The 15267-nt window shown below is 41.4% G+C and overlaps 1 protein-coding gene across 5 annotated transcripts in view; it reads right to left on the bottom strand.

Moving 5' to 3' along the window:
• LOC143025466 (uncharacterized) overlaps positions 1 to 15267 on the bottom strand; it is a 350861-nt gene that overhangs the window by 202232 nt on the left and 133362 nt on the right. For all 5 annotated transcript variants that reach the window (XR_012966392.1, XM_076185165.1, XM_076185162.1 and 2 more), the window contains exon 4: positions 12958 to 13131. Coding sequence is in view for 4 of the 5 variants with exons in the window: in XM_076185165.1 (XP_076041280.1) it covers positions 12958 to 13131 (174 nt within the window). In the remaining variant the exon portion in view is untranslated. The remainder of the gene's footprint in view (positions 1 to 12957; positions 13132 to 15267) is intronic.

The following is a 15267-nucleotide window of genomic DNA, read 5'->3' as shown; positions in this document are numbered from 1 at the left end:
TCCTCTCCTGATATCACCTTTTGCTCCCCCTGCCTAACCCCAACAACATCATGGAGAGTGGTCGGAGCCCTTGGTTCTGACCACCTTCCAATCATCATCACCACCAAAACAAGATGCACCCCAGCTGGCCACAGACACACTTACACCAATTACAAGAGAGCTAACTGGGAAGCCTTTAATGAAGAGACAGAACAACATTTTGAAACACTTAACAGTACACCAATCACAAACATAAACAATGCTGTGCACGCTTTTAATACAATCATACAAAACGCAGACAAGAGATACATCCCTAGAGGCAACAGAAAATCACACAACCCCAACTTCACACCAGAAATCCAAGGCCTCATCAGACAACGTGACACACTTAAACACGATACCCCCACACCTATCCCTCAAAACATAGCAGACCAAATACAAACACTAAACACTGTGATTGCCAATAAAATACATGAACAAAAAAACACAAAATTGGCAAAACTTTATCAATACACTTGATCACAAAACAAACACCAGCAAATTGTACAAAACACTCAACAGCATTACACTATCCAACACCACCACTACACGCTCTCACGCAGCAATAATCACAACAACAGATAATCTACCCTCAAACAGACAACAAGCAAACGCACTCATACGTCATTTTGCACAGACGAGCCATCTTACATCTCACCCTGACGACCGACGCACCATTCGACGTAAGAAAGACTTTCCCACAGACTCAGACTATACACCCTTCATAGACAGTCAGACAAAACTCATAATGCATAGTCTCAAGCACTCATCTGCCTGTGGCCCTGATAACATAAGCAACATCCACCTAAAAAACATTGGACCACAAGGTATACACGCACTCACAAACATTGCAAACTACAGCTATTCACACAACACTATACCCGACATCTGGAAGCATGGTAAAATAATCACCATTCCAAAACCGAACAAAGACCCAACAATCCCAACATCGCACCGCCCAATCACACTTCTCTGCACCCCCTCTAAAGTCATTGAACGCCTAATACTTAAACTTGTCACACCATATATTCCCCTTGCTGACTCACAACACGGTTTTAGGCCACTACACTCCACAAACACTCTTCTGACAAACCTCACACAAAGAATTTTAGATGGCATCAATTCAGATAGGCCCCACCACAGAACACTTCTTATAACATTGGACATTAGTAAAGCTTTTGATGCTATCCCCCGCCACAACCTAACAAATAAAATATATAACACAGACATGCACAATAACACCAAAAGATGGCTGGCCAATTATCTGGCAGGCAGGAATGCTCATGTGTCATATAATGGCCAATCATCGCACATCAGAAACATTAAGAACGGAGTACCACAGGGCTCAGTTCTATCCCCCACATTACTTAATCTATACATGCATGACTTACCCACGCCAGACACCTCAGAAATACAAATCTCTTCCTACGCAGACGACATAACAATCACATGCACACATCGTAACACAGACAAAGCCGCAGAAATAATCCAGCCTTACCTTGACACACTCAACACATGGTTCATCACAAACAGACTCAAAATAGCTCCAACCAAATCTACAGCAACACTTCTCACCAACTGGACAAAAGAACACAAATACATACCTCATCTCTACATCAACAACACTCTAATACCACACACAAACACACCGAAAATTCTTGGTGTAACATACGATACATCCATGTCTTTCAAACAACACCTCACAAACATAAAAAACAAATGCACACCTAGACTTAACGCACTTAAGTCAATCACTGGAACAACATTTGGACAAAACAAAGAAACTAATATAACAATATACAAACAATGCATACGCTCAGTGATGAATTATGCGAGTCCTGCATGGGCTCCTAATCTCAGTGAGACACACCACAACACCCTTCAAATCATACAAAACAAAGCCCTAAAAACAATTACAGGCTGCACAAATACATCACCTACAGACCATTTACACCATGAAAAAAAAGTCCTCAAAGTCAAGGACCACCTCGACATGAGAGGCACACAAACACTTGCCGCAGCCACCACAAACACATCACACCCGCTACACTACATAGCAGAACACCCACACACACCAAGAAACATTAAAACTACACCCAAAGACCTTTATTACACACAGATACTCTCTTCTCTTCCTCCACAACCACCAAATACCAGCCTCCGGAAACATATTCATAATCATATCACTCACCGCTCCATTAACACACTGAAAGACAACACACTGCTGCATGCCAGACCCCCTGATATCCACCCTTCTGAATCCTCTCTCCCACGAAAGGACAGAGTCCACTTGGCCAGACTGCGATGCGGTCACCACCCAGCACTTCTAAGCTACCAGAAGAGGCTGGACGACCGTGTTGTGAACAGCTGCCCAGGATGTAACACTTCACCCCATACCATACAGCACATAATGGAAGACTGCATTATACACAATCATGCACGCAAACAACACAACATACACTCTATAAAGGATTTGTGGGAAAACCCAGTTTCGGCTGTGGCCTTCCTTGGGGAGACGGGACTGCTCGGACAGACAGTCTAGGGAACGACAACAACAACAACAACAACTATGGGACTTTGTCAAGGATGCGTTATGTCACCCTGGCTGTTCAACTTATACATGGATGGGGTAGTGCGAGAGGTAAATGCAAGGGTAGTGGGTCAGGGATTGGAGAAAAGTGGGAGGTACACCAGCTGTTGTTTGCGGACGACACTGTGCTTGTGGCAGGATCGGAGGAGGGATTGAGGAAGTTGGTGACAGAGTTTGGGAGAGTGTGTGATAGAAGAAAGCTGAAGATAAATGTGGGTAAAAGGTGATGTACAAGGGGTGAAAGTGGCAGTAGACTGGAAGTGAGCATTAAGGGAGAGCGACTGGAGGAATTGGATAGTTTTAGATACTTGGGTGCAAATGTGGCAGGAAAAGGTGGAGTGATGGTGGAGGTAGAATGTAGACTGAGAGAAGCGAGTAAATGCCTTGGTGGATTAAAAAGTGTAATGAGGAATAGACATTTGGGAATGGATGCTAAGAGGAGACTGTATGAAGGAGTGATTGTGCCAACAGCACTGTATGGGGCAGAAACATGGAACATAAGAGAGGAAGAGAGAAGGAGTTTGAATGTGTTTGAGATGAGGTGTCTGAGAAGTATGATGGGGGTTACTAGGCTAGATAGAGTGAGAAATGAGGAGGTGAGGGGGAGAGCAGGGGTGGAAAGGGAGTTGAGAGATAGGGTTGTTGAAAGAGTATTAGGATGGTTTGGACACATGGAAAGAATGAGTGAAGAAAGACTAGTAAAAGAGGCATGGAAGGCAGATGTGGAGGGAGTGAACATGAGGGGACCTCCTAGGATGAGGTGGATGGATGGGGTGAAGGGGGCTTTGGGGAAGAGAGGAATGTCTGTTGAGGAAGGATGGGAGAGGACAGAAGACAGGGGTGAATGGAGAATGGTTGTATATGGATGATGTGATGCATGAGGTGGAATGGGCGTAGGGATGGGGGATGAGGTAGTATGTGTGAGCAAAATTTGACGCAGCCCAAAGGGATTTCTCCCTGTCTTCTCCTTTTATGCATGGGGGGACGGAGAGGGGGGGTCGCCGATTTAATGAAGCAGCCTTGCTGTGGATGTGCTGTGTCTTGCAACACTGCTTCTGACCCAGGACAGTGGACAAGGTGCAGGGATGACCTGTCATCTGGGAGGTGCTAAGATAAGAGGGAGGGTGTGAGGGGTGTGGAGTGTATTCAGGGATGGAATGGGTGGGAATGATTTTATGCCTTTTCCTTTTTGGCTACCTCCCTTGTAAGGGGGAAAAAGCCTTGGCATATGTATGTATGAGCACATGTATCAAAACATTACCATCTTCTTTAACAGTAGATATATTCACCAACAGATTTCAAAAACCAAAGAGTCAAGACATTTTTCCTGTTAATTTTCTTAACCTTCTTATGTTCATGATACAGTAAACTAATGTTATTTTTGACTTCCCATTTGTATTCCTTTTCAAATAATACATCAATAGACCTTTCAGGTGATACCTTATTTGTTTTGAAATATGCTAAAATATATGTTTAGTGTCAGTTGAGAATTGGCTTCCAATAAATTATGCCCATAAATAGAGTGAGAACACCATGGGTATCCCAGTTTATTTCATGTTTTCTCTCCATTTCATTATCCAGACATGATAAGGGTTCAGAAAAACATGGTGAAGTCAAGTTGGGGTGAGGGAGTGCATGTTGGGCATACCTAGCCCACAGACTAAAAGGTGACCAGCAGGATTGCATCATCTACCATAGCATTACACTGCTCAGTGTGCCAAATAAGGTGCTTGCCCATTTACTGCTGACAGGTTCATTCACATCTGCTTAAGGACTAAGCAGTCTAAGTTCACACCTGGTGAGTTACCTGATCAGATCCTAGCAAGTTTGTATTCTTATGGAGCACTAAATTGAGTTTCAGCACGGGTTTCTTGCAGCTTATGTAGATCTCAAGAAAATGTTTGACTTGTTCTATCAAGGAGTGTTCTGGGATCTTCTGTGGATCTATGGGATTCCTGTGAGGATTATTGACTTCATGTCTGGTACAGAGTGCTTTAAAGTATGTCCAGCTTCTTTCCTGTTAATTCAGGAGTGTGACAAGGATATGTTTTCACCCCAGCACTTTTCAACACCTAGAGCTGCCTAGTGTAGGCCTTATAGTCTCTTGAAGTCTCCTTCATTCTTATGTTATTCTTATGGACTGGACATTGGACAGAGTTGTCAATCAATATTATTGCAGAGCATCTATGGACCATACTAAGGTCACTGACCTTGTTTTTGCTATGATGTTCTCCTTCTTGCAGAGTTGTTTGAGGTCCTGGTTGCAGCCCTCAAGACACTGCACAGGGAGGACAGACTGCTTGGACTTCAGGTCTCCTGAACTAAGACCAAAGTTCAGGCATTTGGAGTCTTACTGGATGACACAGTTCAGTCTGTCCATGCATGTGTCGAGGACATTGAGATCTTGTAAAGCTTCACATACCTTGGTAGTAGTGTATAACAAGGCATTGCTGTTATAGGGACCACCCTAATACTGGTAATTCACCTGTTTATTGTCAAACCACTTAATAATATATCTACTCACCTGAGATCATACTAGAATTAATGGACCATTATAAAAAAAAATAAAAGAATAAGTATATAAATAAATAATACATACATACATGAATACATATACCAAAGGCTTTTTCCCCCCTACAAGGGAGGTAGCCAAAAAGAAAAGGCATAAAAACCATTCCCACCCATTCCACCCCTAAATACACTTCACTCCCCTCCACCCTCTTCCCTCCTTATCTTGGCACCTCCTGGATGACGGGTCATCCTTGCATCTTGTCCACTGCCCTGGGACAGAGGCAGTGCCCCAAGACACAGCACATCCACAGCAAGGCTGCTTCATTAAATCAGCGACCCCCCTCTCCATCCCCCCATGCAGAAAAGGAGAAGATGGGGAGAAATCCCTTCAGGCTGCATCAAATTTTGCTCACACATACTACCTCACCCCCCATCCCTCCACCCATTCCACCTCATGCATCACATCATCCATATACAACCATTCTCCATTCACCCCTATCTTCTGTCCTCTCCTGTCCTTCCTCAACAGACATTCCTCTCTTCCCCAAAGCCCCTTTCACCCCATCCATCCATCTCATTCTAGGTCGGCCCCTCATGTTCACTCCCTCCACATCTGCCTTCCATACCTCTTTTACTAGTCTTTCTTCACTCATTCTTTCCATATGTCCAAACCATCTCAATACTCTTTTATCCACCCTATCTCCCAACTCCCTTACCACCCCTGCTCTCCTCCTCACCTCCTCATTTCTCACTATCTAGCCTAGTAACCCCCATCATACTTATCAGACACCTCATCTCAAACACATTCAAACTCCTTCTCTTATGTTCCATGTTTCTGTCCCATACAGTGCTGTTGGCACAATCACTCCTTCATACAGTCTCCTCTTAGCATCCATTCCCAGATGTCTATTCCTCATTACACTTTCTAATCCACCAAGGCATTTACTCGCTTCTCTCAGTCTACATTCTACCTCCACCTCCACTCCACCCTTTCCTGCCACATTCGCACCCAAGAATCTAAAACTATCCACTTCCTCCAGTCGCTCTCCCTTAAAGCTCACTTCCAGTCACCTGCCACTTCCACCCCTTGTACATCTCATCACCTTACTTTTACCCACATTTATCTTCAACTTTCTTCTTTCACACACTCTCCCAAACTCTGTCAACAACTTCCTCAATCCCTCCTCTGATCCTGCTACAAGTGCAGTGTAATCCACAAACAACAGCTGGCTCACCTCCCACTTTTCTCCATTTTCTTTAAACATCTCCAATCCCTGACCCACCACCCTTGCATTTACCTTTCGCACCACCCCATCCATGTATAAGTTGAACAGCCAGGGCGACACAACACATCCCTGGCAAAGTCCCACCTTTACCTCAAACCACTCACTCTCTCCATTTCTAATCCTGACACATGCTCTACTACTCTCGTATAAACTCTTGACAGTTCCTAGAAGCTTTTCTCTTATCCCGTATATCTGTAGTACCTCCCACAGTGCCTTCCTGTTTACCCTGTCATAAGCCTTTTCCAGATCCATAAAAGCCCAAAAAAACATCCTTACCTTTTCCTATAGCTTTCTCACATATCTGTTTTACCACAAAAATCTGATCTACACAACCTCTACCTGTCCTAAATCCACACAGTTCCTCACCAATTACTCCCTCTGTTCCTCTACTAATCCTCTCATTAAAAGATCCTCCCATAAGCTTTCCCAACTACACTTAACAAGCTAATCCCTCTGAAACTACTACACTCACACTTGTCCCCTTTTCCCTTGTACAGTGGAACTAAACAGGCACTCCTCCAGTCCACCTGCACTCTACCCTCTCCCCAGCAAACATTAAATAACCTCACCAGCTAGTCCACCATCACTGTGCCTCCTTTTTTTTTTTTTAGACATTCTGCATGGCATCCATCCAGACCAGGCACCTTACCTGCTCTCATCATCTCAACAACTGCCTTCACTTCATCCTTCCTTATTTCTCCTCCATTTTCCTCACTCATCAGGGTTATTTTCTTAGCACTTCCCACTGCAACTATCTTTCCCTTTCCTATCCTCCTTCACATTTAGTAACTCCCTAAAATATTCTGCCCATCTTCCCTTTACTGCCTTCTCTTCCATTATCATCTCTCCATCTGTACATTTTACCTTTTCTTCTGTACTTGATTCACTTCCTCTTCCTCTCTTAATTTCTTTCCAAAACATTTTTTTATTACTTTCAAAATTTTCTGTCATAATCTTACCCCATTTCACATCTGCTCTCCTCTTTGCCTCCTTTACCTTTTGCTTTACTTCTCTTTTCTTTTCTTTGAACCTCTCATATGACTCCCTTGTCCTATTTTGTAACTAATCTGTGAAAGCTCGCTTCTTCTCTTCTACAACCTTCTTTGTTTCCTCATTCCACCATTCACTACCCTTCCTTCTATTTCCACCCATCCTTCTTGTTCCATACACCATCTTTACACACTTTGTGACTCCCCCCTTGAACCATCCCCATTCCTCCTCCACTCCTAGCTCTACTCTATCCTTCACTCCCTCCCACTCCTCCTTCAGCTTCTTCTTGTACTCCTTCTCCTTTTCCTTTTCATTTAAGGAGTTCACTCTAAGCACCTCCCTACCTTTTGTCCTTTTCCTCTTTCTCCATCTATCCTCCACTCTCAACTTACCTTCCACCAAAAAAGGATCTGATATTCCCCCACTCTCCCCTTTGCACATGTACATCCTTAACTCTTCCTATTATACTCCTATCTACCACTACATAGTCCATTAATGCTCTATCTACCACCCTTCCATCCACCACCCTCTCCCATATGTACTTATGCTTCACTTTCTTCCAAAACACTGTATTTGCTATCATCAACTCTCTAGACACATTTCCACCATCAACTCTCCACTACGATTCTTTCCTGGAACTTCACATTTCCCAACCACTCCATCAATTGGTTCATTTCCTACCCTAGCTTTAAGGTCTCCCAATACATTGACATTCCTCCCTAATCCCTCTATGCACTCATTTAAATCTATCCAAAAAGCTTCCCTTTCTTCTACACTCTTCTCACTACCAGGCCCATATGCACTTACAAAAACCCACATCTCCTTTTCCAGTTTCACCTTCATCCACATTATCCTTGAGGAAACCTCCTTCTACTCCACTACACGTTTACCTATCTTTTCACTTACTGGTATATCCACCCCTTCCCTCCCTCTCTTCACTTCTGAAAACCTCCCAATTACACTCCCAATCTCACACTTGCCCTTCCCTCTCAACTTAGTTTCACTCAAAGCCAACACATCCACCTTTCTTCTCACAAACATACTACCTATCTCTTCCCTTTTACTCTCATCTGTACCAAATCCACGCATATTTAAAGACCCAAACCTTAGGATGGTTGAAAAACTCCTAAACCCTCTTATGCCTTTACATTTTTTAGGAATGACCCTTGTAGGGCTATAGGGAGAAGGATGCCTGGTTCCAATTCCTGTCCCACTTTTCTCGCCTCTAACGATCCAAGTGGAAATACTTGATGGCAGTATTCTTTTCCCCCCACCACAGGGTAGGCAAAACATGGATATGAAATTCAGAGAAATGGTACAGGACAGCAACAAGGGGTTGGGGGACAGCATATCAAAGGGACAGTAACAGTATAATAAAAGTTTCATCATTTCTCTGTGAGCAGAGTCCTCCTCTATCACAGACAAAATGATGTGTGGCTCTGGTCTGTAGGGGCACCCCATATAGACCCTAAAGTATGAACTACATGCTACTTTGCCATAACAACATACAGCCAATGTGTTAACTTTAAAAGGATTCCAAAAGAGGACATCATTAATAAAACACAAAAAATGCCATAAGCACAATACTCAAGTCTGCTTTGGTTTTGTTCAACTGTGTAATGATAAAACATATTGCATTCAGTGACCCATATGAAAAATATTCAGTGATGTATCTTTTAAATATTAACATATTATGTGTGTGAAAAAATTAGTAGGGATATATATGTATATATATATGTACATATATATATGTATATATATACATATATATGTATATATATGTATATCACATAGAAACCACTGTTGGAGTAGAAAAGACTGGAAACGGGGAATCTATATATTTCGATTGCAAACTGCAATCCTCTTCAGTAGATACAATTTAGAGAGAGCATGCTGCTTAAGTAGCACCCTTAACAAAAGAAAGGGGAACATGGTAAGAGGTCTCTACCCTCGGCTCACTCCGTATGTGAGGTCAGGAGGCAAATGAGTTTTCAATAGGTTGGTGATGAAGAGTCCGGACATTATATCCGGGGACCATTGCCCCTTTGAAATATTTATATTGGGCTGATATTCAATGACAGTAGATTCTACCATTTTTCTCCTGAACTCACATCTGGATTTATAAATAAGCTCAGCTTTGTCCCAATCTAAACAATGTTTAAATTGCTTAACATGTTGGAACACAGCTGAGCTCTCGTCCATATTTAATGGAACGTTTATGTTCAATCATCCTAGTATTCAAATCCTTTCCACTCTGTCCGATGTAAACTAAGTCACAACCTTTACATGGAATCAAATATACCCCTTGGCTCTGCTCTTCTTTTAACCTTTGGTGGACATTTACCACCTTTTTATTAATGGTGTTAGGGTAATAATTAATCGAATTTAATTTGTCTTTGGGAAGAAACTTGGTCGAGGGAATGAATGATTCAGAAAAGGGAACGATTAAAGAGCTCTTGCCCAATGAAAAATTAGAGGAAGTGGGGGTGGTGTTGAAAAAATTGGATCTCGCTCGGCTGAGGGCTTTGACCAAGAACCAATCCGGGTAAGCTAAATTACTAAGTTGAGATTTTATAATGTTTAATTCTCCTTCAAGAAACCGGGGGCTGCAAATTCTAAGAGCTCGAAGGAATAATCCTGAAGCAACGCTACTTTTTACTTTGTCTGGGTGACTGCTGAAAAAATGAAGATAACTGCCAGAATGGGTTTCTTTTCTATAGACGGTAAAAGCAAGCTTGTCTCCGTCACGAACAATGAGAACATCTAAAAAGGGTAGCTTACCTTGTTCTTCCCATTCAACTTTAAACTTAATGTTGGAGGCTAACGAATTTAAATTAGCAAAGAAGTTATCGAATGAACCCCAATTTTCATCCCAAAGAGTGAAAATGTCATCTACGTATCTACACCAAACCATGTCTACGGGTTTAATGGTAGGCAGAAGAACAGACTCAAAGTATTCCATGTACAGATTGGCCAGTACAGGAGAGAGATTTGAACCCATGCTACAACCAAATTTTTGTCTAAAAAAAAATTCTGAAAGGAAAAAACATTTGATGTGACACACAGGCGAATAAGCGCAATGGTTTTTGTAACGGGGAGTGGGAATTTGTCCTGAAATGGTTGTAGCTTGGTTTTTAGGACAAATTCCCACTCCCCGTTACAAAAATCATTGCACTTATTCGCCTGTGTGTCACATCAAATGTTTTTTCCTTTCAGAATTTTTTTTTAGACAAAAATTTGGTTGTAGCATGGGTTCAAATCTCTCTCCTGTACTGGCCAATCTGTACATGGAATACTTTGAGTCTGTTCTTCTGCCTACCATTAAACCCGTAGACATGGTTTGGTTTAGATACGTAGATGACATTTTCACTCTTTGGGATGAAAATTGGGGTTCATTCGATAACTTCTTTGCTAATTTAAATTCGTTAGCCTCCAACATTAAGTTTAAAGTTGAATGGGAAGAACAAGGTAAGCTACCCTTTTTAGTGTTCTCATTGTTCGTGACGGAGACAAGCTTGCTTTTACCGTCTATAGAAAAGAAACCCATTCTGGCAGTTATCTTCATTTTTTCAGCAGTCACCCAGACAAAGTAAAAAGTAGCGTTGCTTCAGGATTATTCCTTCGAGCTCTTAGAATTTGCAGCCCCCAGTTTCTTGAAGGAGAATTAAACATTATAAAATCTCAACTTAGTAATTTAGCTTACCCGGATTGGTTCTTGGTCAAAGCCCTCAGCCGAGCGAGATCCAATTTTTTCAACACCACCCCCACTTCCCCTAATTTTTCATTGGGCAAGAGCTCTTTAATCGTTCCTTTTCTGAATCATTCATTCCCTCGACCAAGTTTCTTCCCAAAGACAAATTAAATTCGATTAATTATTACCCTAACACCATTAATAAAAAGGTGGTAAATGTCCACCAAAGGTTAAAAGAAGAGCAGAGCCAAGGGGTATATTTGATTCCATGTAAAGGTTGTGACTTAGTTTACATCGGACAGACTGGAAAGGATTTGAATACTAGGATGATTGAACATAAACGTTCCATTAACCACTTCACTCCAGACTTAAATCTCGCAGGCAGCAGCCAATGCCAGCCGTACGACGTGTCGTAATAATACTCGCATCATAAAATATAGTCACCGCTTATATCGATCGTTCTCTCTTTCACCCGCGAATTTTGAAAACCACAGAGAATGGGATTCAGGGCACATTTGGAAGAATGTAAAAACACAGGGGCGACTACAATAAATATAATCAAGACGCCGATATGGCAGTGTCGCGAATCCACTTGCTCCTCATGACGCCTACGTGTGCGGCACCGTATGGAAGGGGTTAAATATGGACAAGAGAGCTCAGCTGTGTTCCAACATGTTAAGCAATTTAAACATTGTTTAGATTGGGACAAAGCTGAGCTTATTTATAAATCCAGATGTGAGTTCAGGAGAAAAATGGTAGAATCTACTGTCATTGAATATCAGCCCAATATGAATATTTCAAAGGGGCAATGGTCCCTGGATATAATGTCCGGACTCTTCATCACCAACCTATTGAAAACTCATTTGCCTCCTGACCTCACATACGGAGTGAGCCGAGGGTAGAGACCTCTTCCCATGTTCCCCTTTCTTTTGTTAAGGGTGCTACTTAAGCAGCACGCTCTCTCTTAATTGTATCTACTGAAGAGGATTGCAGTTTGCAATCGAAATATATAGATTCCCCGTTTCCAGTCTTTTCTACTCCAACAGTGGTTTCTACGTGATTGACAAATGTGTGATTACATTTTTCACCTGTAATATATATATATATATATATATATATATATATATATATATATATATATATATATATATATATACATATATATATATATATATACACATATATATGCTATTTAGATACAAAAGTCCACCAGGACATTATTGTAAATTTGCTTTAGTCATGTCCGGTTGTCATGATGAAATGTTTTGCATTCACTCAGGAATATGAACATATTACAGTAACAGAAATTCTCTTTATCTCAATCAAATTACTGAAAGAGTAAAACATATATGGATACATGTACACTCACAAAGTTTATTTCAGTGAAGCTCAGTTGCATCATAATAAAATGTTTCATCCTTACCCAGGAATGTTAAAATATTAGTGGCAGATGTTTTTTATGATTATAAACATTTTATCATTATACTGAATAATCTGTATTCCAGTGATTATAACTATATACATATAAAACTCTTTCTCTCCATTACAAGGGAGGGACAAGTCAAAGCTTATCTTTTTGCCCTTCAGACACTATGTCAGAGAAAAATATGAAAAAGGGGTTCCTACTACCCTTGTTCTGTTCCATTAGGTCACCTTTTATGATAGACACACGGTAGCAGAGGTGAAATGGTAGAAGTTGAAAGTTATCAGTATTCCTCTTGTGGACCTTTGTCTCAACCATAATAAGATACAGCATGACATAAATAATGATGGCATAAAACTTGTACCTTCAACAACCAATACAGAGTAAAAGTTCCTATAAGCCTCATGCCAGCTAAGGAAATCTTAAAAGAAAACATAACAGTACTCACGAGAATATAATGTAAGGTCCGGTAAAGTAAATGTGAAAACTGGAGTTTCAATGAAGAATGGAGTTTTACTTGCATCCAGTGCTTCCCAGATCTCTTGAGCAAATTCTGTTCGAGCCTTTGAAACCAGATTAACATTATCAGTTGCTTTGGATATCCCTCGACTTAGTTTCTTAACTGAAAAAAAAAATAAATAAATAAATAAATAAAGAAAAAAGAAAATGTTAACACCCACCAGCAATTAAAATGACACCTGTATAACAGAAGGCTAAATGATTGCAAATATATGTATATATATATACATATATATACATACATACATATATCAAAGGCCAAAAAACAAAGGCATAGAAACCACTTCTACCCATTCCATCCCCTACACACTCCACCTCCTTCCACCCTCTTATCTTGGCACCTCCTAGATGACGGGTCATCCCTACATCTTGTCCACTGCCCTGGGTCAGAAGCAGTGTTGCAAGATACAGTACATCCACAGCAAGGCTGCATCATTAAATCAGCGACCCCCCCACCTCTCCATCCCCTCATGCAGAAAAGGAGAAGACGGAGAAATCTCTTCGGGCTGCATCAATTTATTTCTCATACATACTCCCTCATTCCCCATCCCCCACCCCACTCCCCCTCATGCATCACAGCATCATCCATACATGACCATTCTCCAATTCCCCCAATCTTCTGTCCTCTCCCATCCTTCCCTAACAGACATTCACCTCTCTCCCAATGCCCCTTTTACCTCATCCATCCATCTTATCTTAGGTCAACCCATCATGTTCACTCCTTCCACACCTCTTTTACTAGTCTTTCTTCATTCATTCTTTCCATGTGTCCAAACCATCCTAATACTCTTTCATCAACCCTATCTCCCAACTCCCTTTCCACTCCTGTTCTCCTCCTCATATCCTCATTTCTCACTCTATCTAGCCTTGTAACCCCTATCATACTTCTCAGGCACCTCATCTCACATTCAAACTCCTCTCTTCCTCCCTTATGTTCCATGTTTCTGCCCCACACAGTACTGTTGGCACAATCACTCCTTCATACAATCTCCTCTTAGCATCCATTTCCAAATGTCTTTCTCATTATGTGTATATATATATATATATATATATATATATATATATATATTAGTAAAGGGGGGGAGCAGGTTCTCAGTAATACACGTGGAGTTAAAAACGAAAGCATTGTTGTAGTTGTTCAGTTTTTTCTTCGTATTCTCGATTTTCCTGATAAGAGATTTTCCATTGACTGGGTGAATTGAAACTAGGTCTCTATATTCTTCCATTTGTTCTTATTTGACATCAACGTTTCGTCTTGAAAAAGACATTATCAAGATATAACTGAAATAACAAAAATTACATGGTAACAGTAATAATAAAGGTGACAAATTTGTGAAAATAAATACGAAGACTTACATTTAAAGGGAAGAGAGAAAGAGGGAGAGTGACAAGCCGAGGATGACCGATGTATATATATACCTAAGATCAGGTCAGACAAAAGGGGGGGGGAAAGGGACAGACAATAAGGATCTCAGAGGTCAAGGGTAAGGGGGGGTGGGGGTGGGGGTGGGGGAGGGTTAGGCGGGTGCGGTCACCGAGGGTGAGGGAGGAGGTGGAGGTGAAGGAAGAGAGAGAGAAGGGGTAGAGGGAGGGGGGATTTTTATTTCTAAATAATGGGATAGAAGAGATTAGATTGCTTTGGATGTTAATGACCGGAGCTTTGTCTTTAATGTGAAAGGCTTTGAGTAATTGTAGTCTCCTAGGGGGGTCATTGCTTGATCCAATAATTTTGGTGTTGTTGATCAAATCATCCCTCCTGAGTGCAGTGTTATGGAAATTCCTATGATGTTCTTTGATTGCTCCCTCTTGTAGGTGTAAAGATAGGCGACGGCTGACTTTACATCTAGTAAAACCATTTGATCAACACCAAAATTATTGGATCAAGCAATGACCCTAGGAGACTACAATTACTCGAAGCCTTTCACATTAAAGACAAAGCTCCGGTCATCAACATCCAAAGCACTAATCTCTTCTATCCCATTATTTAGAAATAAAAATCCCCCCCTCCCTCTACCCCTTCTCTCTCTCTCCCTTCACCTCCACCTCCTCCCTCACCCTCGGTGACCGCAACAAAGTGACCGTAACAAAGTTACATTGATGTAACCCAATACGAGTATTGGGTTACGTCAATGTAACTTTGTTACGGGTTAGCTGGGTTCGAATTCTCAGCTCGTCCACGTTTTAATTTCCAACAGATACCTCCTTTGAGCGATTCTCAGTCTCGTTTGCGATGGTATGG

Source organism: Oratosquilla oratoria, chromosome 5 (genome assembly GCF_046742065.1).
Source record: "Oratosquilla oratoria isolate Oo_2021 chromosome 5, ASM4674206v1, whole genome shotgun sequence".
Taxonomy (NCBI): Eukaryota; Metazoa; Arthropoda; class Malacostraca; order Stomatopoda; family Squillidae; genus Oratosquilla; species Oratosquilla oratoria.
Note: the sequence above shows the minus strand (reverse complement) of the source record. Positions and strands in the feature narration are given on the sequence as shown.